This window comes from Ptychodera flava, chromosome 13 (assembly GCF_041260155.1).
Source record: "Ptychodera flava strain L36383 chromosome 13, AS_Pfla_20210202, whole genome shotgun sequence".
Taxonomy (NCBI): domain Eukaryota; kingdom Metazoa; phylum Hemichordata; class Enteropneusta; family Ptychoderidae; genus Ptychodera; species Ptychodera flava.
Window position 1 is genome coordinate 20,142,152 of NC_091940.1, and position 25,249 is coordinate 20,167,400.

Below are 25,249 nucleotides of genomic sequence, written 5' to 3' on the forward strand. Positions count from 1 at the left end.
GGGGCATCATGGACATGTGTCTTCAACTCATGTTCTATAAATGAATTTAGTCACTTGACTTTCATTGGGATTAATATGAAAGTTACACATGGCTAAAACTGAGTGTTCAGTGTAAATGCCTTTCTGTATTACATATGACTGTTATACCAAACTTCAAAACAACTTAAAATGCCATGTCTCTCTCTACAGAAATTACAAGACCCAAAGCACAATCAGTCTGTTCATTGTTTATTTTCTTTCTGGTTAAAAATTCATCATGCATCATAAAATATCAACTACAGAACTTAATAGGAGCCTGTACTTGGCTGGACATTCTCTCTAAAGTTTTGATGAAGAAAACTTAATTTTTGTAAATGAAAGACACATAACACAACTATTCGAAATTAAAAATCAAGATTTGTTCAAAGCAAGCAAGAAATGCGTGAGGTGGGCTGTAAATGAGTCATCTGTGAAGGTTATTAGTTTAATACAAGTGAAATCACATGCCACATCCTATTGGTAGGTCGTGTATTCACAAATACAAATAAAAATGGTTGGTATGCTGAACATGTAAGATTACTGTTGATAAGATAAAGAGGCTACACAACTGCTGATAGATGAAATGCACCCTTGCTAGACAACTGCTGATTGGTCGAAACGCATATGCAAGTGAATTGCTCATGTTATCAATCAGCAAAGCATGGGATGTGAGGTTTTGGCACTTTCAAGCATTTGCAATGATCATTGAGAGACACTGTGGGAAAGATGTATTTTCAAACTGTACTAGGAAAAACCAAACAAACAATTAAAATATTGGCACCTGTAGACTTTGGTTGCTGTGGTCAATAAGGCTGGGAGACTTTGTACAAGGACATTAGTTTGTAATGGCTGAACGAAATCATTAAATTGAAGATTTTAAAAGAAGAGCTTGAAGGATAATAATAAATTACATGAGACATCTTAGATGTAGATGAATTTCTCCCATCCATTAATGTTAGTCACAGGCAAGAGAGAAAGGTGTGAAAATGTCATTAGTCCTATAAATGTATTATAGCTTATAGTATGAGTAATTGTGTACATTACAATGATAGTTAATACACCCAAGTATAATGAAAGGCATGGTGTTACATGGCTATATAAAATCTGTTAGATTTATTGTTTACTCTCCTACTGATGAAGTTTGAGTTCTACAGAAAATTTGATGCACTGTCTTATCCTGAGATGGTGTCCATTTGATAGAATCCCAAATATTGACATGGTTAATGCTTAGTTATTTTTGTGCTCTTCATAGTACAGCAGTCAGTGCACCACACTCACATAGAGGGCGCACATCATGCTCTTTTACCATGAATCACAAAGAACCCTTGCTCAGATTTGCAGAGGTATAGAAATTCTGCTTGCATTGTCAAAGTAAGGCAAATTATGGTAAATTGCAGAAAGTACAAGTTCCGATAACATTTAAAAAATGATCAAACTGATATTACATTCGGCCATGCGTGTGAGCAGACGATTTCTAAATCATCACCATTATCTCATATGCAAAGCCCATCTACACCATTGAAAGGTTTAAGATATATTGATCATAAGTGAACCAAACTGTGTAACTTTACATGATACTGTGTAGCATCTACTTCTCTTCTGAAAAAGCTACATGCATGGGTTTCATGCAAAGTTACTCTTTCCAAACACAGGCTCCATGCCCGCAATGACAAATAATTTTGGTAGTGACTGAGCTCTGGTCCATACTTCAATTCCTCCGTCAACGTAAACAACGCTCATTGCACATGAGTACTCAGTGTTGGTGAGATAAATACTTTCCATTTCAACATGTAGGGAGAAGATTATTATAATAATTATTATTATTATTAAGCACTTGTATGGCACCATATATCCACTAATGAAATTACTCATAGGATAGGTGCTTTGACATCGCTAAAACGCACTCACAAATTAATAAAAAACTCAGATTACTATTATGTATGTGAATTCTGCCACAAAAACAATTAACGTATCAAAATTTACAGCTCTAGTCCCTTTAAATAATAACATTTCTGTAGGCAACGGTTGTTTCTTGACCTCAAGGCTAATTGAAATGTGGTGATTGTGAACACATGGGCCAGGTCTTCATTTGAGACTGCTGAAGACATTAAGGGGAGGAGGAGGGTGGAGTTAGGCAGATGCTTCTTATTTCAGTAATTGATAAGGGGCAGGTAAAGTGACCAAATATGGCCACACAACTCAAGAAATTGTGTGCAAGAATTTACTAATGGTCCATCACCATTCCCTGGTAAATCTGGTCAGCAATGGATTTGAAAGAGCAAAGCCCTGCTGCTGTGTATGGCTTGAAGGGCAGACACACAATCAGGTAGAACACCAGTCTTCAAACCACACAAGTCTATATCCACCATTACATTACTGAGATCTGACTGATGGGCTGAACAGAGTTATATGACGGAAGGGTTGTGGAAGGGTTAGGAGGGGGATGATATGCTTGTTTAGGAGTGACTGGGACTATCATGGTTGCCACGGTTATTCCATGTCTTTGCAAAGCTTTAGCATCAGATAGTTGAACTCGTCTGGTTTCTCTGAGTAGACATGGTGCCCTGCACCCTGTAGTATCTGAAAGGTGGAAAGATGGAAAAAAAACAATATGAAGAATTGTTCTCACATCACACTAACCTCTTTCAACCGTGACATGTCACCATCTTTGTCCCTCGACATTCTAATCATTCTATGTAAATCTCTAGACGGTATTGCAATGATTGAATATGCCTAAGTTATTACATGCCTCATATATTGATAGTCTCATGCCCCATAGGGTTCAATGGTAACTTTTTGATGACGTGGCAAGGTGCATAGTCATTAATATTTGACTGAAACTGAGCTGCACTTATTTTTTAACTGTGTAACAGTGATTCAAATAAATTAATGTACCATTTGATGATGAAATTAATTTTTTAAGGTTTTTCAGTTCAGTTTTGAATCAACTATATGAAGATCAAAGCGAACATTCTATGTGGAAATTGAATGCATGTGATGTGAGCAAAACATTAGAACCCCAGAAAGGGACTATTTTACTCTTGAGGCAGGAGACCTTTTGCCCCCCCCCCCCCCCCCCCCCCCCCCCCGATGCTGGGTGCAATAGTCTTTCATTGGGGCTATAATATATACTGTACATGTATTGCTATCAAGTAATATTTAGTTTGAGGTGGCCTGAATATCCATTAGGACTTTCCTCTTCAAAAGATGATGTAGTACATGTACCTCACAAATGAAGGTCTATACGGAATGTTGATGTGTACAACAAGGACTTGTTGTATTTAACTTGTACTTGAAAGCTACATGTACGCAAGTGAACTCCAAACATAACAGTGATCATGAATGGTGATTCAGAGATTTCAACGTTGTAACGTGTACAACTTAATGGTTTAGAGATGACAATATGAGTCTATCAATCATTTTACTGTATACCAGAAACGCAGCACCCAGATTCCAAAATATTTTGCTATACTGGGTTGTGACTTTTTCTCACTGGGACGGATATTCTTTCCCTTATATAATTTACACTATTGTTCCGCAATTATGAACATTTTTAATTGCATGTATGTGAGGTCTAATAAAGTAACTGGTTTCATCTAATATTGTCTGTTCCATGTTAGAAATTGCATTTATGGCATTTCTGTAAGTAAAACTGTTACCATGGTAACAGTTTAATATCAGTGCACAGGATGATGTCATCATGTTTCCCTGTTGCGCTGATACAAAAAGATGAAGTTAACTCTTCTAGTCAACCTATGACAACTTTACGATTTGGCACATTGTGTGAAGAATTCAAGATTACATAAGTAAGATATCAGTCAGACATTGTGGCAATGCATTGTTTACAACAATTTGCTGCTCATACTCACATGTACATCCACCTGTGAGTCCTTCCTGAGATATTTGGTGCTGTACCCCATGGAAGAGTCCATGTAACTACGGGATCCATAGATAAAAGTCATGGGTGTGTCCTTGGATATCGACATGACCCTCTTGATCATGGGGTTCTTGGCCCAACCCCAAGGTATCTGCATTCCCTTGAAGGCTGCTTCACCACTGTTGAGTGAAAAAGAGTCAGTTTTATTGATTTTAATGTGTTTCTCCAATTGAACCTCAAGATTACACATGCATGAAGTAGCAGAGAGCAACCATAGAAATTTCTCAAGGATCTTTGATGCAACTCATCATGTTACATAATTATATAGGCAAATATGATCACACTGTCATTGTGTTACATGTACTTTGTGCATGCATACATTTTACTCACAGACACAGACAGACACATATATACACACACACACACACACACACACACACACACACACACACACACACACACACACACATATATATATATATATATATATATATATATATATATATATATATATATATATATATATATATATATATATATATATATATATATATATATATTTGTACGTATATATCAGATTACAACTACCAGAGTGAACACACTTGAAACTATGCTCAGGTTCACTAGATAGACACAGATCAATATACTGTATCTTCCAGAATTTTTGTCTGATGTGATGTGTTGTGTCATCTCTTTGAAATTGATTCCAGTCAGTAGTTGAATGTCGAGGCTCCTTTTCAAAATATCAGAATTATGAATGTACTTGCTATTGTAAGTTGTTGGGACTTGAATGTTTTACATTATTGGATATGCCATGACACGTTCAACAAAATCAACTCCATCGGAAAATGACGAAGTTCCGAGATCCAGTCAGTTTCACTGGCACTTACTCTACACATTGAAAACACCATTTGCATGGTTACACTTGGCACGCTACTCTAGATAGAAAAATTCTCGGAAAGTCTTGACACCAAACACTTACCTGGGTGTTTGGGCATTGCAATGGTAGATGTAGTTGTAGATGGTGTCGTCATCAAACAAGGCAAATTTACTCTGAAAGTCGGGTCTGATCTTTTGAACAAGTCTGGGACCTAAAACAAATGAGATATTCAAGATTGTTTGTGGATAATTAAAAGAACACTGTCTTTTTTTAAATATCTTTTAAGTTGCTGTATTTTTGTTTTGCATGTCAACTGCAAGTTCTTGTTCTACTGCCAATATGGTATGTTGAAAAGCTTACTACTTTGCCAACATACCATCTATACATGTGGAATGCAATTCACTTGTCAACTATAACAATCCAGTACAGGTTGAGCTGACCAGCTGGATTCTCTATGTACACATCTATCTAAACATGCTTTGGAGATTAGACGAGAAACTGTTTTTCACATTAAATACAAAAAAATCGTTAAAAATCATATAAAGTTACAGTTACTGGCTCATAAAACATGTTATTACAAGTCATCGTCGATGACACAGTCCCCGCTTGTCCATTTTGTCATAATCTTTGGTGTCTAGGTAGCTGTGGAATGACATTGATGCAACGGGTGCATCAGGCCTGTGACTTGCATAATAAAGTAATCTGAGGAACGTTCAATAAAAGACTCATCTCTGCCGGTGTTGACCACTAAAGGAACTTTTGATTACATCACACATAACGATGCCCTCACTGCCTCTAGTGTCATGACAGCACATACTATACACATGTTTTGGTGGAATTTTCGAAATGGTATGGGATCGGGTATGTTGTTGTAATCAGCCATTTTGGATCATATAATAAAACAAATTAATATGCACAAGAATGCAGCCATATCACGTTTAAACAAAATCAGTCCATTGAAGGACAGTGACCTATGTTTATAAAATTGAAATCAAATGGCTGTCTATTGACCATATGGATCGTAGCACAAAATTAGTAGACATGCATAAGTATGCCATAGTACTTTACCTTTGTACCAAGTCTCAACAACATTGGATAAGGAATATTTGCATATGATTAAGCCTCAAAGACATGAAAAAATCCAAAAATGACAATCTGGCAGCCATATTGGAACATGTCATGAAGTAAATTGACATGTATACATGTATGTGTGCCATAGTGCTTGATCTTTGTGCCAAGTTTGGACAAAATGGGTTTAATGACCTTTGAATTATGCTTCAAAGACATGCAAAATTCCAACAAAATGGCAGTTCTGCAGCCATATTGGATCCTATCGCAAGGTTAATTGATACATGCATATGTATGCCATAGTGCTTTGCCTTTGTGCCAAGTTTGAACAAAATCAGTTCAAGGATGTTTGAGTTATGGTTCAGAGACATGAGAAAATCGCAAAAAAATGGACGCCTGTCGGCCATATTGGATCATATCATGAAATAAAGTGGCGTTCATATGAAGGGCATAATGTTTTGCTTTTGTGCCAAATTTGAACAGAATCGGTTCAAGGATGTCTGAGTTATGGTCCAAAGACATGAAAAATCGCAACAAAATGGCTGCCTCACGCCCATATTGGATCGTATCGCAAAATAATTTTACATGCACATGAAGGCCATAGTGTTATGCCTTTGTGCCAAGTTTTAACAGAATCTGTTCAAGGATGTCTGAGTTATGATCCAAAAACATGAAAGATCCCAACAAAATGGCCGCCTCACGCCCATATTGGATCGTATCGCAATATAATTTGACAAGCATATGTAGGCCATAGTGTTATGCCTTTGTGCAAAGTTTGAACAGAATCGGTTCAAGGATATTTGAGTTATGGTTCAAAGACATGAAAAATCGCAAACAAAATGGCCGCCTCGCGGCCATGTTGGATCGTATCGCAAAATAATTTTACATGCACATGTAGGCCATAGTGTTATGTCTTTGTGCCAAGGTTGAACAGAATATGTTCAAGGATGTCTGAGTTATGGTCCAAAGACATGAAAAATCACAACAAAATGGCCGCCTTGCACCCATATTGGATCGTATCGTGATATAATTTAACATGGATATAAAAGCCATAGTGTTATGCCTTTGTGCCAAGTTTGAACAGAATCTGTTCAAGGATGTTTGAGTTATGGTCCAAAGACATGAAAAATCGCAACAAAATGGCCGCCTTGCGGCTATATTGGATCGTATCACAAAATAAATGGACGTGCATCTGTAGGTCATAGTGCTATGCCTTTGTGCTGAGTTTGAACGAAATTGGTTCAGCAGTGTCTGAGAAACTGTTGATGACGGACGGACGGACGGACGGACGGACTGACGGACGGACGGACGCACAGACGGGACCCAATCTATAAGTCCCCGCCGGACTTCGTCCGCGGGGACTAAAAACAGACTGTCAAAATTTGATTCTGCAATAATGCAGGGAATGGACCAGTACAATGCTTCATATAAAGTACTGAACCCTTTACAGTGGAATAAATACCATTGGTACAATTATAAGACACCTCATCCGCAGTCTGTGTTCTAATTCGCCAATTGATAGTCATGTGGGATGCGTTCTTTTTGTGCTGATTCACGTAAACTGTTGCCTGCCAGGCATCAGTTCCGAAAAACGATGCCTGCTGACGTCAAAAAAACATTGGTGCATGCGCGAACTGGAATGCAAACAAATATGTCGTCTGTGGCTGAGCGAAATGATAGTCGAGAAATTTCTTGGTTTATCCTACTTTCTGAAGAAGATCTGAATGCTCTGGTTTCCAACAAGGACTCAAAATGAACGAAAACGATAATTAAAGGTGCATTGAACGTCTTGCAGAAGTATTGCGACCCTGTCAGGAAAAACTTTTCCTTGCCGAACCACTCCAACACATTATATCATACATGCGACAAGTTTTGTGTATGGTACGTTCTTATGCATGACTACGGATGAGGTGTGTTATAAAACACATATTGACTGGCCATGAGGGCAACAGCATACGTCGGCCTCTGAAAACAGCCTGTTTTTAGGGGTGAATCAAAGTCCCTCGGGTTCAGACGTATGCTGTTGCTCCCCCATGGCCAGTCAATATGTGTATACTGTTACATTATTCGGAATTTTAATGACAGAACTCTCATTCTAAAACATGATATTTCAAAGAGATGAGAGTTCATACTGAGGCAATTGTTGTCTATTTGTTGCCAAAATAATTGAGATTAACCCTTTCAGTGCTGTAATTTTTCCCATCAAAATTTTAGTTCGACATATTACAAATTTTTATTAATTTTTCGGTAATTTTTTTGATAATTTTGAACCGAATGGACATCATTGGCTACAATTTTTATCAAAATTTTGGCAAAAAACTGAAAAAATATTGACTGCGCTAGACATGTATTTTACAAAGGCGACAAAAATTGACTTTGGCGCTCGAAGGGTTAGACAATATTTTATTTTGTTGCAAAATTATGAACCACTTATTATATATTATTGCTCACTTGATGTTTTCTACATTTACAACTTCACTGGCCATGCCATAACAGACTCAAGTAAACTTTCTACTCCATAGTGTACTCTGATTTGCCTCCATACATATGTCGTGCAAAGTTTACTTCATTCGGCATGGGCCAGGAGGGGGTACATTAATCCGTAATCATATCTCCATCGGCTAAATGCCACAATATTACAGTACAAAAAGGCAATTACTGAGTGATTCAATATTTGTCTGCTTGAAGCAAAACTCTGACACAACTGTGACAGTACAATTGGTACATACAATTTAAAACTACTGGCTTGTTTGTTTTGTACCAGCTGACCTTGGGAAAACTATCTATATAAGATATCTATCCCTGCATATTTAACATCACTGTTTCAGAAGCAATATTAACACAGAAGTAACAATGCCATACCACTTCATCTGTACACTAGCTTCCATCACTCATTTCATGTCCCTAAAGAATAAGCAGGGGCGTAGGAAGCACTTCACGGTTGGGGGGCAAAGGTAACCTATATTCTGGTGATGAATGAATTACGATCTAAAATTTGCATATATGAATAAATTAAAATATTAAATCATACACGAATAAATTAAAATAATTAAAACAGGCCAAAATCAATCTAAATAGTAAAAAATGTAATGAAAGCACCACTACTTTCACATACGGCAATGTCTCAATATTTGCGTTTTTATGTATTAGGCCGTGTAAAGAAAATTCTTTGTTTGCCGTCCTTGGATTTTTGAAAAACCTACCAGTCAGCCAACAAAAAACATAGGGCCAAAGTCCCTGAAGCTACTATAGACATAGATACAAAATTAAGTATTTCCTGACTGTATGAAATTATCTCACTAAGGTCATCCTAGGGACATGTAAACCAAATATTAAAGCTGTCTGACCAGCGGTTTTGAAAAAACAAGCGACTCAACAGTTGACAGAGCTCTGCTGTGTTATGTAGAGAATAACCTTTTGTGACACATGTATTGATGAAGAAGGTGGATATCTTTGATAGCTCATTTCAGGATGGCCTGACCAAAAATGGAAAAAAATTCCGTAAAAATACAGATTTGCATATTTCATCAGACTATATTAGTCTATAATAGCAAATAAACGAGAGTTAATTACATTCTAATTACAGTAAACAAGACTTGCTTAAATCAAGATTTACGTCATAATAAAACAGCATATCTGTCAGGTTATAAAGAATCTTCAGCTGGTTATCTATATCTGTATTTTCATCCTATTAACCAAGCACATTTTAACTTTCAAATTAACATTGTAAGTAAGTTCTGTTGAATAAGTTGAGACTGTAGGTACTCAGAGAAAGCACACTGAAGAGACAAATGTTTGAAACTTAAGAAGTTCAAGGTCATCAAAAGCATTATAAGGAATCATGTTACACTTTCATTGCACTGTTTACACAGATTGCATAATTGCTATAAATAGCACATGAGGAATCTTACAGCCCAGCTTTACCATAAAAATAGCGTCAATGACACTGTAGCTCCCATCCTGGACTATTTAGTGTTTGTTCTCTGGTCAGATATTTGAACATGTGTGAAAGGGATAAAGTGCATGAAGTGAAAATACTTAAACGTAATGTACTGGAGACAGTGAAATATGTTTAATGTATTTATTCAGAATATAAAATGGAAAAAATACAGAATTAGATATATTGAATACTGTGATACAACCATTAATCAACAAGTCATTTACAATGACATAGTACCCACTTGTAAAAGGAGTGTTAGTCTTGATGGGGCAGGAAAATGTGGTCATTAAGAAGTATCACTGGAGTGTATATGTTGAGATCTATGGGCACATAGGTCTATGTCGTTGTTCCCAATTTGAAACACATGAGGCATGTCTAAGTTATGGTTCTAAATCGGGAAAAAAGATCAGACCTCTAGCAGTATTGGCCAGCCAAGAAATACATATGCGCATTATAAATGAGGTACAAGATGTGACATCTCAAGGTCTAATATCCTATCAAAATTGGAGGGTATAGAACTTGTGGTTACTGAGATATGCATATATATGTATAATCAAGGTCAAAGGTCATCGAGGTCACATGACATTTTGAAAAAAAAAATTATATTGCTAATTAATCCCTATATGCCAAAAAATCAGATCTCTAGCTCTATTCGCTTGCCCAGAATTAGATGTGTACATAATTAATGAGGTAAAGCGTGTGTTGTCATAAGGTCTCCCATCCTACTAAATACAAAGGACATAGCACTTGTGGTTACTTATTTATTGACATAAACATATATTTTAGGTAAAAGGTCATCGAGGTCACATGACATTTGGTCAAAAAATTTCTCTCCTATAGTTATCCCTATATACCAAAAATCAGACATCCAGCTTTATTGGCTTGCTCAGAATGAGATATGTGCATAATTATTGAGGTACAGTATGTGGTGTCATAAGGTGTCCAATCATACCAAATATGAAGGGTGTAGCACTTGTGGTTACTGAGTTATGGAAAAATATGTATATTTGAGGTCAAAGGTCACGTGACATTTTGTCAAAAAAATTGTATTGCTAAGTTATCCCTATATACCAAAAATCAGACCTCTAGCTCTATTGGCTCGCTGAAAATTAGATATGTGCATAATTAATGAGGTACAATATGTGGCGTCATATAGTGTCCAATCATACCATACGTGAAGGGTGTAGCACTTGTGGTTACTGATTTATAAACAAATATGTATATTTGAGGTCAAAGGTCACCGAGGTCACGTGACATTTTGTCAAAAAAATTGTATTGCCAAGTTATCCCTATATACCAAAAATCAGACCTCTAGCTCTATTGGCTCGCTCAAAATTAGATATGCGCATAATTAATGAGGTACAATATGTGGCGTCATAAGGTGTCCCATCATACCATACATGAAGGGTGTAGCACTTGTGGTTACTGAGTTATGGACAAATATGTATATTTGAGGTCAAAGGTCACCGAGGTCACGTGACATTTGTCAAAAAAATTGTATTGCTAAGTTATCCCTATTACCAAAAATTAGACCTCTAGCTCTATTGGCTCGCTCGAAATTAGATATGTGCATAATTAATGAGGTACAATATCTGGCGTCATAAGGTGTCCCATCATACCATACATGAAAGCTGTAGCACTTGTGGTTACTGAGTTATGGACAAATATGTATATTTGAGGTCAAAGGTCACCGAGGTCACGTGATATTTTGTCAAAAACATGGGGCCCGGGGGCACCGACGTCCTTTGTACCTCCTTACTGTTTATTAATTGCCATAAATGTGAAATTTGGCAAAAAGTCAAATTGTTTTGACATAAATGAAAGTTATTTGAACTGGTTGGTTACCGCTCCAGAATAAGTTCAAGTGTGGATTCTAAGTATCAACAACCTTGATATGAACCATTGACTAAAAAACATTTGCTTGTTACACTCACCACACTTGTACTTAGTATTTGGAGTGTACACCTATCTACAATACAATGATAAAAAGTTTGGACTCTGTAGGTCAACAGTGCATCTTTAATGTATGAGACTAAATAAGCTTACCCCTCAAGTACTGGTATGTATAGGCCAAAAAAAAATATTTAATTTTGAATTATGTAGTGCAGGGAAGGACATACAATATGGTGAAAAGCCAAACTAAATATAAAAACTGAATATACAATTATATGGAAATGTTGTTTTACAGTCATGAGTATCTGGTGTGTGCCGAGAGACAAATATTAAAATTGGACAGTATCATCCTGACCACAGTTTGTCTGACTGGTTGTTTCCTTCTGATTTTCTGACACGGTGATAGGTACAAAATATTATGCTATTCATGATAATTATACAACATATTGCTTGCATTTTGTTCACAGTAGAACTGAGTTTTGCATGTAAGATGACTTTCTCGTAAACTGTAAATTCTGGCTTCTGGCAGCTCAAACGTAAACGTTGCAATACTACATTTTTGATATGATATGGAGTGATTTGCACACATGCAGTGACAGTCGATATATTCCTAGTATGAGAGTCTACTGTACATTAAAGCATAGTGATGTTGACAACTACATGCATGCCAGTGCACGATTTCAAAGTAGCCAGGAGGAAATTCTAATGGTCTTTTAGTGGAAATATAGGTATTAAACAACAGTGAAACAAACAACATTAGTTATCGTGACCTTCCTAAAGTGCAATCTCGGATCGTGTATGATCTGATGATCATGCCAAATTACCATGTCGGATTTAGCCCTGCGTACGATGCTGTGTGTTCCGCTACAGCTATTCGCCCCGCTCACCACAGCCCTGCAATGACCCGTACGTAGGGTCGGTGACTTCAAATCCATTTTGGGACTTGACGTAAAAAGCCAAATTACTGCCGAAATTCAGCGTTCTTGGGCCAAAGTCGTATCCCTGCCACCTCAGCTACTCGATCGCTTCCAAAAATGCCAGTCTTTTATTCACTTTTCGTAAATAACCGTCGATGTCGGCAACTCTCTCGCTAGCCCTGCGTACGTACGCAGTGTACGCAGTGCATTCCCTGTGTGCGTTCCTAACACACAGCATCGTACGCAGGGCTAGCGAGAGAGTTGCCGACATCGACGGTTATTAAGTCAAAAATGATGTCAAAATCAATGCACAACTGTCGAAATTACCCAAAATAAGCAACTGTGTCGAAAGGACAGTACATCAACATAAAAAGACGCTAGTTTGTTATGACATGGAGGCCGGAGGTAGAAGGACAGAGCATTTCCCTCGTTCTCACCCAGCTATTAGTACGGGCCGCCGGTGGGATTGCCTCGCTATTAAAAGCAATGGATTCGCCGGTACTGGGGAGTACCGAGTACGGAGGCCATCATTCTTCAGTCTATCGAAGGAGCGTTTCGTGCCAAAAAATACATGACAGCAATCAAATATACGCTAAAACCTTTAAAACGTCAAAATTCGCAACTGACCGAGAAACATGATGGCCTCGGTTTGCATGGTTTGACTTGAAGTACAACGCTAACTTGTTATGTGCGCATGCGCATATTAAGGGGAGACCCATTTGATTTCGGGGGGGGGGGTATGCAGGAAGTGGGTATGGGAACTTTTTTTTTGTTAGAGAGACAGCATTTTTCGATTTCTACAGTCAGACCTGCATCAATTTTTTTTTCAAATGGAGTAGCAGTGCAATTTTTCAAATTTAAGCCAGTGTTTCACATATCACAGGATGTTTTTATTTATTCATTTTATATTCCAACAAATGACAAACAAAATGGAAAGTCTATTATATATACAATTTAAATTATAGAACACTTTTTTGGCAAATCAACTGTGATCAGTACTATACCTGCTTTTCTTTAAAACAGTCAAGTCCTTTTAAGTTCTCAGGGGAGATGTTATCTTTTGTGGTCAGAGAAACAAGGCTCACACATTGTATTTCATTATATTTGTTGTTCCTCAATTTTCATTGTCAACTTGTAATCTTTCTAACATATTTATATTGAGAGAATAATGTATTGGTTTTAACACTAGTTTATTGACTCCTATCTTGTGTTTTAAATTTTCACGATTTACAGAAGTCAAATAGTCCCATCTAGATATTGCCTATACCATTGAGATATTGCAACAGAAATCCTGAAACATGATTTCTTGGGTCAGAAAAGGGAAGGAAAACATCGAGTGCACCGAGGTGTACAGTAGTGAATGCTTATATCATAAGTGCTGGAAAAAAACACATAAAAATTACTTGTGGTAAAAACATTTGCGTGCCTTTGGCAGCATGCCAGCAAAGAATACATGAGAATGAAGTTTCCAAAATTTTGCTCATTTCAACAGCATTGTGACAATACCTTTTTTATTTGTGTCTGTTATGAGAATATTTTTTTCTAAAGCCATTACAGGCTTAATTTATTTCTTTTATTTCACCTGGTGACAATTTTTTTTCCTCAAAATCCTCCATACCCCCCCCCCGAAATCATGTGGTTCTCCCCTAAGTGAGCCCCTGACCTATACGGGCCAGTGGATTGCTTCCTCAGTAGAACTGATATGCCTGCCAGTACCGGTGTTTATCGCCTACGGAGGCCATCATTCTTCAGTCGATCAAAAGCGCCTTTCGTACCAAACAAGTCATCGTTGATGACACAGTCCCCACTTGTTAATGGGAACTTTGATTACAAATCCTCAGAGAGGATAGAGTCCTCTTCATAAATTAGGTCTGTGATAAAAATACTTTGATACAGATGGCGCTCAATGGCCAAGAATGAGTTCCATGGTGATGAAAACATAAAACCAATGTAGGCCACCATCCTAAAGTTCATTAAATGAGTCAACTAGGAATTAATCATCAGGATGTTGCAAAACATTTTTGCATCCTATCATAACACTGATAGATTATCACTGGTACCATATTTTATAAAGTTTGATGCAGTGCTTCTGGACATTCACCCTAAAAACAAAAGTTCATCATGTAAATGCAAATTGGCAATTAATTTGATTTATTGGATCGTATCACAAAACAAATGGACGTGCATATGTATGACATATGTCAATGTCCTTGTACCAACTTTGAATAAAATTGGTTAAGATATGCCTGAGTTATGCCTTCGTAAAAAATCGTAACAAAATGGCCGCACGGCAGCCAGATTGGATCGTATCACAAAAGCAATTGACGTGCATATCTATGACATTGGTCAATGTCCTTGTACCAACTGTGAATGAAATCGGTTGAAACATGTCTGAGTAAGGTCTCTGTACATGAAAAAATCGTAATAAAATGGCCACCTGGCAGCCATATTGGATCGTATCAGAAAACAAATCGACGTGCATATGTATGACATAGGTCAATGTCCATGTACCAACTGTGTATAAAATCAGTTGAGATATACCCGAGTTACGGCTTTGTACATGACAAAATCGTAACAAAATGGCCGTACGGCAGCCATATTGGATAGTATCACAAAATAAATTGACGTGCATATCTATGACATTGGTCAATGTCCTTGTACCAACTTTGAATAAAATGGGTTGAAACATGTCTGAGTTTAATGGCTCCGTACATGAAAAAATCGTAATAAAATGGCCGCCTGGCGGCCATATTGGATCGTATCACGAAACAAATCAACGTGCATATGTATGACATAGGTCAATGTCCTTGTACCAACTTTGAATAAAATGGATTGAAACATGTCTGAGTTATGGCGTTGTACATGAAAAAATCGTAATAAAATGGCCGCCTGGCGGCCATATTGGATCGTATCACGAAACAAATCAACGTGCATATGTATGACATAGGTCAATGTCCTTGTACAAACTTTGAATAAAATCGGTTGAAACATTTCTGAGTTATGGCTCTGTACATGAAAAAATCGTAATAAAATGGCCGCCTGGCGGCCATATTGGATCGTATCACAAATCAAATCGATGTGCATATGTATGACATATGAAGTAATCCTTGTACCAAGTTTGAATGAAATCGCTCCAAGCATCTCTGAGATATCTGCGTGAACGGACGGACGGACGCACGGACGGACGCACGCACACACGCACGGACATGACCAAACCTATAAGTCCCCCCGGACGGTGTCCGTGGGGACTAAAAATACACGACAGCCGCAAAAGTGCATCACTGTCAACTTCATAACTGTAGAATATGTTGAAATACACAGTGAAACGATCACGACGTAAAAAATGTACCCAGAACGAGAAACAAGATGGCGTCCGTTCGATTCTTCAACTCAGAATTGTCCTAGAGTTGTGCGCATGCGCAGACGGTAGCTTTAACGAAAGCGAGGCAAAATCAAGTAAATATAAAATAAAAATGGATAAAAATATTGTTTAAAAATAATGTAAGGCATGTATCACCAAATTTTGAACATTTCTGACGGTATTTCAACTATACGAACACCCATGCCAAACATCACAATAATCAAATCAGTGGTTTTGAGGAAAAAGTGAAAATAGTGCTTTTCAGAAAAAAGCTAAAAAAGTGACTTTAAAATGATTCAATCAAAAAAAGAAAAAAGACCGTTTGAGATACATGCCCAAGTGACCACCAGACCAAATTTCAGAAAAAGTTACTGAAGCGTTTCTGAGATACCTGCGTCCACAGCATACGGCCCACTATGTTGGCCATATTGGGCCGCGCCATCACATTAGTACCTTGTGCCCACAGGGCACAAAGTACTAAAAATTGTATTGCTAAGTTATCCCTATATACCAAAAATCAGACCTCTAGCTCTATTGGCTCGCTCAAAATTAGATATGTGCATAATTAATGAGGTACAATATGTGACGTCATAAGGTGTCCCATCATACCATATATGAAGGGTGGTAGCACTTGTGGTTACTGAGTTATGGACAAATATGTATATTTGAGATCAAAGGTCATCAAGGTCACATGACATTTTGTCAAAATATCCGAGATATCTGCGTGAACGGATGGACTCACGGATCGACGAACAGACGGACATGACCCAATCTATAAGCCCACTGGACTTCATCCGTGGGGACTAAAAATTGTGTCACTGCATCCTTTTTGCAATATGAATACGATGAGAAACTAAATTTTTATTTTTCGTGGCCTTATACATGGGAGTCTATGGAGATCTGCCTTATACATGGGAGTCTATGGACGTGTAAACTAAAAATATGCAAATTTCACCACGATTTGCCCAAATTTGGGAAAGGTCACTCCTATGCACTTCCATACCAAGTTTCAAATCAATCGGACTTGTGGTTTCAGAGAAGAAGATTTTTTGACCAAAAATGGGAGAAAATTACAAAAAAAATTCATGAAAAATAGCAAGTCCAAGATACTGACCCAAGATGTGCACAATCATTTCATGTCAGCCCAAAGTACTTACATGCTAATTTTTCATGTAATCTGCTCAGTGGTTATTGAGTTTTTCAATTTTGACTGTTTTTACATTTTTTCGCTTAATTTGCATATTTTTGGCAATGACAACTTCATTTGAACAAAATCTCATCTACAGCCCATCATCCATGTACACACCAAATATCAAGATGAAATGTACAGCCATTTTGGAGTTTTTGATGTTGACGGACAGACATACAGACATACAGACATACAGACATACAGACATACATACATACAGACATTTCCCTAGCCTATAAGAATAGCTTCCATTGCCATATATACATATGGCTATGGGAGCTAAAAACCCTATCACTTTGACCACTCTTTTAATTGACCACTCTATTTTTTTCCTCAAAAAGTAATCTTATTTTATCCTTACCAAGTCAACCATAAATGGAAATTAGAACTTTCTCTATCTCTATTTATTTGACCACCCTATCATGACAAACTATTATGAGCAATTTCTTTTAGATAACATAAATGGTGGTTCAGAATATATCAAAGTTGGGATTCAGGAAAGTTGCCTTTACATGTTTTAATCCTCCAAGATGGTAAGCATTTCACTATGAACTGTCAAAAAAAGTTGAACGTTCTGATAATTCCACACTAAAATTATTTTGGCTTTGATGATTTCCTAATTAATTCAATTATTTAAAATCATATTAATTATTTTTTTCTGGGTGAATTGATAGGGTTTATACAGTACAAGAATTACATACAATGTAAGTCAAATTTTGACCAAAAGTGACAAAAAAATTCCTTAAAAATACACATTTGCATATTTCATCACAATTTGAACAAATCTAAGTTGGGTTATCCTTAGGGACCTGTATACCAAATAACAAAGCTGTCTGACCAGCGGTTATGAAGAAGATGATTTTTACCAAAACACCTTTTTTGACATTAATTTGCCTATTTTCAACAATATCAAAAAATTAAAAAAAATAGTTTCTCAAAATCATATTTTTCATCTACACAACAAATATCAAATCAGTAAGTACTGCGGTTCTCAAGATATTTGAGTGGACAGACGCCTCACAAACGGACATACATACATACATACATACATACATACATACATACAGACTGACGACGGACGCCGGACGGATACCCATCCCAATAGCTTCTATAGACTATAGTCTATAGTAGCTAAAAACAAAACAAACACACAACATAGATCAATCGCATAAACTTAACTTTCCCATCGGTTTATGGGTCACAAATATGAAAAATCATCTGTTACATTTACAATGCAGTGTTTTTATGCTCTTCATTAAGCAGTTGAAAGCAATGCTTGGAAACACTGGTTATATTTGTATAAGTACAACAAGCATACTTAGAGTTAGGTGACTGTGAGTCTGAACAAAAATTCCATAATAAACAATGGCAATAAACACTATACCAGTACATAGGCCCTAGTGTACCACATGTACAGTGTGATAGTAATCAACTGGTTGTGTTACGCCAGATCTATAGTTTGTCTCTGACAGAAGTTTATGCATTAGGTAGTCATAGGCAAGAGTAAAACTATTAAAATAACAAGATCTCAATTATGAATAATAACCATATTTGCGACAAATGTAAAATATGCAAATTACGTATACGACGATGTTTAAGAAGTTTTGAAAAAAACAAAATATATTTGAATCAACACCTAATGAAGGAACATAAGAACTTCACTGTTTACGCAATGGCTTCAATTTTGCAACGTGTCTAAGTGACATTTGTATATTAATTATGACATGTACATTTAAGATCGAGATCTGTATTGATGTTTACGATTGGACGTATATTTCCATCTTTAATTCATATCTCTCATATGATCCAAACCAAGCCTTAAACATAACGTTTAAAATCCATTCTAAAATAATACGGGAAAGGGAATACAAAGGACAAGAGAGAAAAAATACAACAGACAGGGCAGGAGGACAGACAATTGGAGAAGCGTATCTTGGGCGATGGCAGCTGTCAAGCTTGTCTACCGAGAAACAAGTCTATGTAGTACCAACGAACTCTGAACATCTCGTGTAGTCAATCGAAGATTACCAGCACCTCTCAGCAAGCTAAGACGAGTCCATGAGTAAAAGCAGGCCAAGATGAGGTAATGAGATAATAGGAGAAAAACGAGTAGTAACAGTTGTTTTGACAACTGTACACTGTGTATTTCAACATGTTGGGGTAATAGAACAAAAAGGTGTTCTTGCAAAACCTGAAAATTCCAAATATAAAACTGCAAAAGTTACTGAGTATAACAAAGTATGTAGTTGTCACTCAGAAAACAAATGCTAAACATCTTGGTAAAAGGTGAAACTACTATCTCTTCCATACAATTACAATTTTTACAGTAAGAAGAGTGGGTAGCTGAACAAATCATAACAGCCTCGAGTACAAATCCTCCTTTTTAAGTGTCAATAAATGCTAGTCCTGATCACTGTTTCTGTTGAGTTAAATGCTCCATTAGCTGTAACTTTAAAGGCTATTTATTCTGAATTTTGTGTATCAACTATTTTTTTAGCCGAATTCCAATAGCGCTGATCGCGATGTCAGGTTTGTTACTAAATATAGCTGCACGCACGACTTCAGACACCGCTGCCTGAAATTCGGACAAATTTTTTCATGCGCGGTCGTTGTTGCAGCTCAGTTGTAGTCTGAGCCATAAATTCATAGGAATTAGTGTGAGTTTTTGTATTCATTATAACACTAGCAGGTTTTGATATCATCGTTCTTGCCGAAAATGCGGACTAATAGTTATTTTTGCATATTAATGACAGAAAACTGACGCTATTGCATACTAAAATGCTAAATATTCTGCTTGTCAAGACAGCAATGCCGAATGGCCATTGCTATTTTGAAAACTGAATTCTAATCCGGACTTATAAAATGTCCAAATCGTTTTTTAGCAGAAAAAATGTTCAAAGTAAGGGCAACTTCCACCGCGTACGAACTATTTGGAGCATTCAACAACGAACATTTCACCGGTGGTACCTCAGTGCTTGCCACGGTGCAGATCCAACATCGTGATCAATCGCGGATCGTGGAAAAGCTGATGGAAATTCAGTTCCATTCCTAATATTCGAAGCTAAACCAGCCAAGAATTGTTTTCGATCCGCCTTGTATGGAGACCAAAAAGATTTTACGCACTTCCGCCGATTTGAAAACTTTGAGGGAGAAATCAACTTGTGAAACGGTCGATTGATCTTCACTTACGGTACACTGCAGTCCGCTACAACAGGAGGTGCACATGTACACTTTACGTACAGCGGTTGATGTACCCCTTTAAGATAGGTAATCTGATTTGTATGGAAACGATCGTACGACATTTGCGTTTTTGCGACATTGAAGTAAATTACTGCGACATCGCGAACAAAGGAAGGGCACATCCCGCCGTATTTTCGATCATACGATCTGTGTTTGTTTGTGTATGATAGTTATTTTTTCCACTACTGATTGGTTCAACAATACTACACCAGTGACGTTTTGCCATGACCTTTGTTTTGGACGTTGATTAGCCAATCAGTAGTGGAAAAAATTACATCATATGGTAGAATCATTCTGCAGGCCACATTTCACTGCGCTTGGTCTCAAAACACAGCCGATTTCTTCAAGATGATGCAAGCAACACATTCATGGGCGTGATTTTCGAGGAGATGGTTTAAATTTGTGATCCAACTAGGTATATGGGAGTGTAGTTCTGAATGTTTTGTGCGAGCGGCACGGCCAGTTTACAAATCGGGTGGTGTGTTTTTTGAGTGACTGTGTTGCACACCTTGTGAGTATTAGGTTGCAGTGGCAGGCATATCGACTACGGGATCAATAGATCGATCCGAAAATCGATCCACTTAGCAGACTACCCAACTAAGGAGCACCTGTGGGCAAACAAAGAATTTATTTTACAGCGCCTTAACTCCAGTTGTTTGTTTAACTCCTACATAGCACTCAGCAATAGTTGGGACAGCTAGCCGTAGTCAATGTGTATTTGTAAAAGTTGGGGGGGGCAAAAGTATACCTCTGCCCCCCCAACTTCAGCATTGGGGGGGCGGCCGCTTGTTGTCTTCGCACAGTACAAAGTTCTTTGTGCAAAAAAAATCATGATCCGCGAGAAAAGAGGTGTACATACGCCAGAAGCAGTACGTGAGAAAATTCTCGAAATGTACGTGGATGGCAAGTCATTTCGACAGATATCAGCGTAAGACATGCTGTGAAAGTCATCCTCAGAAATGAAGACGGGCACTATCCGTGTTTGGGAATAGTACGAGAACTCGACTTTGAACATATACTCGGCCATGGCCACTACTGAAATACAAGTGTGTGTACACTTGTAGGAAACATTTATCCAGACATAGACACTAATCAGTTCCTACCGGCCGACAGGTTTTATTGCTTCAGCAATTACAGCTGAAGCCTGCTGTGAAACAACACTATCATCCGTCTGTTCTTTGCCGCAAGTTAATTACAAGTATTGATACTGCAGCAAGTTTTGGAACAACTTTACAAATCAATTACACAAGTGTGATAACATTTGGATCAATTTCACTGTCCATTCTTATCTTCACACAACAGTAATATAATACATTGGTTATCACCTTATATTGCCTGTTCCTTGTGTCATATCAGCATATTGTCTCATATCTGATGCAGCACAAAATGACACTTATGATTATACGACACAGGAATTGGCAATATTGAGTAATAACCTCTTGTTTGTTTGTTTGTTTATAATAAACTCACCTAAGGGGCCTGCAGCTCTCAGTCCTGCCAGAATATTAAAAGGTTTCAATAACGTTCCAACTGCTCTGGCCCACACTGGAATTCTCCTGCCCGTGCCCACATCTGATTCCGCTGGCTTTTCCGGGAAACCCCAGGGGTCGACGAGAAATAGGTGTCGTACTCGTTCTGGGTACTTGATTGTGTACGAAGCTGCAAGAAACGCTCCCAGGCTGTGACCGACCAAGATGAAGCGATTCAGATTCATGGCTTTGCGCCATTCTTCGATGGAGTCTACAAAATGGTCTTCTGCTTCCCACGCGTCTGAGGGAAATTTAGGCCGCGAGCTCCTCCCAAACCCGAGTAAATCGAACGCGTACAACGGCCTGCTTGTCGACAGTTTGTCGTAGTTCTGTACCCAAAGTCCAATGCCACCCCCAAAGCCATGAACAAATACGAAAGGAAGGCTTGATGAGTTATTATGATTGCACTGAATCGTCCATATCTTATTGGTGTTGTCAATCTGTACATATTTAGTCTCATACTTTGTCTTCACATCTGGAAAAGTAAACAGATGAATGCTGTGTGTGATACAAACTCAGCTCCAACGTTATCATTACTGTCGGCAGTTTCTCAAGGTCGATATGGAAACTGAGCCATCTGCGTCCCTTTCACTGCTATGGTTTGGCCCAACCCCATTATTTTCAATGACTAGGGTGGATTAATTTACATTGGAAAGGTTTATTGCTGTTGGAATGTGGGCAATAATAAGAAGCAGCAGACATGCTAACTGAAGTATTTGTCTTCTAAGAATCGATAAGATAATAAACAAGAAGTCAATTTTACACAACAGTTGCGGGTAGCGATGAAATGCAAGATGTGTAATACACATGGAGTTTACAATGTAGTACCAGCCTCTAATACGAAGAAACATCAAGGAAATAAAGTGGTACTGTTTATTATAAATGAATTGTTACTACAATGTGACTGTAAAATGTGGTTTATATGACAGCATACATACATGTAGTACATGTACATTTTGGCTTTTCAGGAGTATTTTTGAGACATTTAGTAATAAACCTATCATAAGCTGTGGGCCGAATGCAAGAGCAGACTGAGGGGTAACTATGCAAAATTTGGAACTAGAGAAACAAATTATATACCTAACATTTACTGATATTTGAAATTCAAAATGGCCACCACCCGTGTGTTATGTCTACGCAGAAAATGAAAATTTTCAATATCAGAAAGCTAAGACAGTGCACATTTTTCTTACACGGAGAGCTTTTTTCAACCCTACAAGCGGCAGACCAGAAAAGAGTCTGAATATCTGTCCTTGAGGTGCATTCAGTCATACACATACAATATTTATCCAAATTTATCTTGTCTTGGCAGATCTGGGTTTTACCTTGATTAAAATACTCATCCACAATACTGGTGATAGTTTACATCAAACAGAACGTATTACTGAGCTGGAATGAAATGTGATTCTCAGAAGGAGGGGCACACTCATCAAGAAAGTTGACCTTTGAACTCTATATAAGTGGATTCAAAAGACAAAGGTTATATACTCACATTTCAGAATCCTCTTCTCAGCTTTCTGGAGTTCAGCTTCAGAAGTAGGGCACCATTTGAACCAGCTAGTTCCCCAGTTCCACCAACCAGAACTGAAAAAATGAATTACGCGGCACACTGCAAACATTAAATGATTAAAATTACACGACGGAGTTGTGTCCAGATGTAATGCTAGGCTTGCATTGGGACTGGTCTTGGATTGACTGTCCACGAGGAAGTTCTATGCTCTATGGAAGTGCATGTTGGATATCAATGACCAAATGTTAAACTTGTCTTATACATGTATTATACTGATCAGTGAATAAACTTTGTACCGATAAATAAGGCTTAGACTTGAACTGCAACATGTCAAACTGATGTGTTAACATAATAGAAGCGGGGATTTTACCCATGGTATTACCACAGTCACCTGTGGTCTATTCTGCTCTGCGTCTATGCGCCCCATAGACTGTGTACATATGCCTGAGAAGAAGAGGCATATGTACATGTACACACGTCTACGGGGCACATAGACCCAGAGCAGGATAGAAAGCAAATGACTGTGGTACCATGGAGGTAGTAGGAGTTACTAACGGTCCCTCTATTACTTCTGGTGATATGTTTAATGGGCATATGCATTGTATTACAGAGTGACGCAGAAACGATTCCAATGTTATTTACAACAGTTCTTTTTAAGGTTGTTGGTTACCAGAATGTCCTTCCCCCTTGCGTGATACGTGGGACTATAGATCTAATACATAACTCATAGTACATGTACTAGTCGGAACGTCTATTGCTACGGTCTGGCTGCGCGTGCCGAGCTCGAACACGCTCACGTCACGGGTCTTCGCGAACGCAGTCACCGTTAGTCAGCGGATTTTCGAAGCGGTCCAGAAGGATATTTACTCAGGGAGTACTTTATGACGGCTGAATAACCTTCATACTAGCATCATTTCGCATACCATATCGCACACAAAAAAAAAGTTAAAAAGATATTTGAGAGGAATTTTACTTTTGTTTTGTTGGTCTCTGGCACATAACTACCATCAAAATAAAAGCGCAGTCCTATTCCGATTTAGGTCGACTAAGTTCAAAATACATATGTACATGATGTATATCAATCACTCGTCATAAAGTTTATACAAATCTTCAAATTGCAAACGTAGAAGATGACAGTTCACAGTAATAAAACCGAGACCCGGACCGCATGGACAAATCATTGGTCGACGAACCGGTTGCTCCCGCAAACGGCGTTTGGCCTATTTTGCTGTTGACATAGACGCTACACGAAAGGACATAACATGTGCCGTATATGCAGAGGTCAACCATGTTCGCTCCTTGGGTAATGCGATCTACGACCGGAACGTAGACGTTCATCGTAGACGTAGACGTTCATCAACTCACCTGTTTTCAGGATCTTCCAAAACTTGGTCGTGGGCAACCGCGTCCACATCGGCAGCGGCAGCCATGTCTGTTGTTGTGTAATGACATCGAACAAGGTCATGTGACAGTCACCTGACAGAAATCTGAGTCCACACTCCATGTGCCGGCATGCGGCATAAGCTGACTGCGTACGCCAGATACTGGTCGACGGCCGACGGCCTAGCTACACAAAGCCTCGGGATGGCTGGATAATTGCCAAAAAATAGTCGACTTCGAGATATTTAGCAGCTTTTCAGCCATGATAATTTACTGCTATGACGAAGGCAATACACAGGGTCAAAAGGCATTATAAACAGTCATATTAATAAAAGTGGCAAAACTAATGAATTTGTGATTCTGAATATTGTTGATGAAAATTCAGTATTTCTGTTATTACTGTATACTTACAAAAGTACCCTACTGCGCTAGAATTCTTAATGATGA

At 38.0% G+C, this 25,249-nt stretch overlaps 1 protein-coding gene across 1 annotated transcript; it reads right to left on the minus strand.

Annotated features, from left to right (window-relative positions):
• Positions 1-215: 215 nt before the first annotated feature.
• On the minus strand, positions 216-25,077 carry LOC139147757 (1-acylglycerol-3-phosphate O-acyltransferase ABHD5-like). Its single transcript, XM_070718951.1, has 6 exons — positions 24,788-25,077; positions 23,405-23,496; positions 21,854-22,387; positions 4,878-4,986; positions 3,888-4,074; positions 216-2,598 (listed from the first exon to the last, which is right to left on the minus strand). Exons 1-6 carry the CDS (start codon positions 24,850-24,852, stop codon positions 2,509-2,511), a joined length of 1,077 nt encoding a protein of 358 aa, XP_070575052.1. The 5' UTR covers positions 24,853-25,077; the 3' UTR covers positions 216-2,508.
• Positions 25,078-25,249: the final 172 nt, after the last annotated feature.

Coding starts and splice junctions, on each gene's coding strand:
- LOC139147757 (XM_070718951.1), bottom strand. CDS start 24,852: ATGGCTGCCGCTGCCGATGTGGACGCGGTTGCCCACGACCAAGTTTTG. Junction 4,075..4,877: donor TGCAATGCCCAAACACCCAG/GTAAGTGTTTGG, acceptor TTCACTCAACAG/TGGTGAAGCAGCCTTCAAGG. Junction 2,599..3,887: donor ACTCACAGGTGGATGTACAT/GTGAGTATGAGC, acceptor TCCACCTTTCAG/ATACTACAGGGTGCAGGGCA.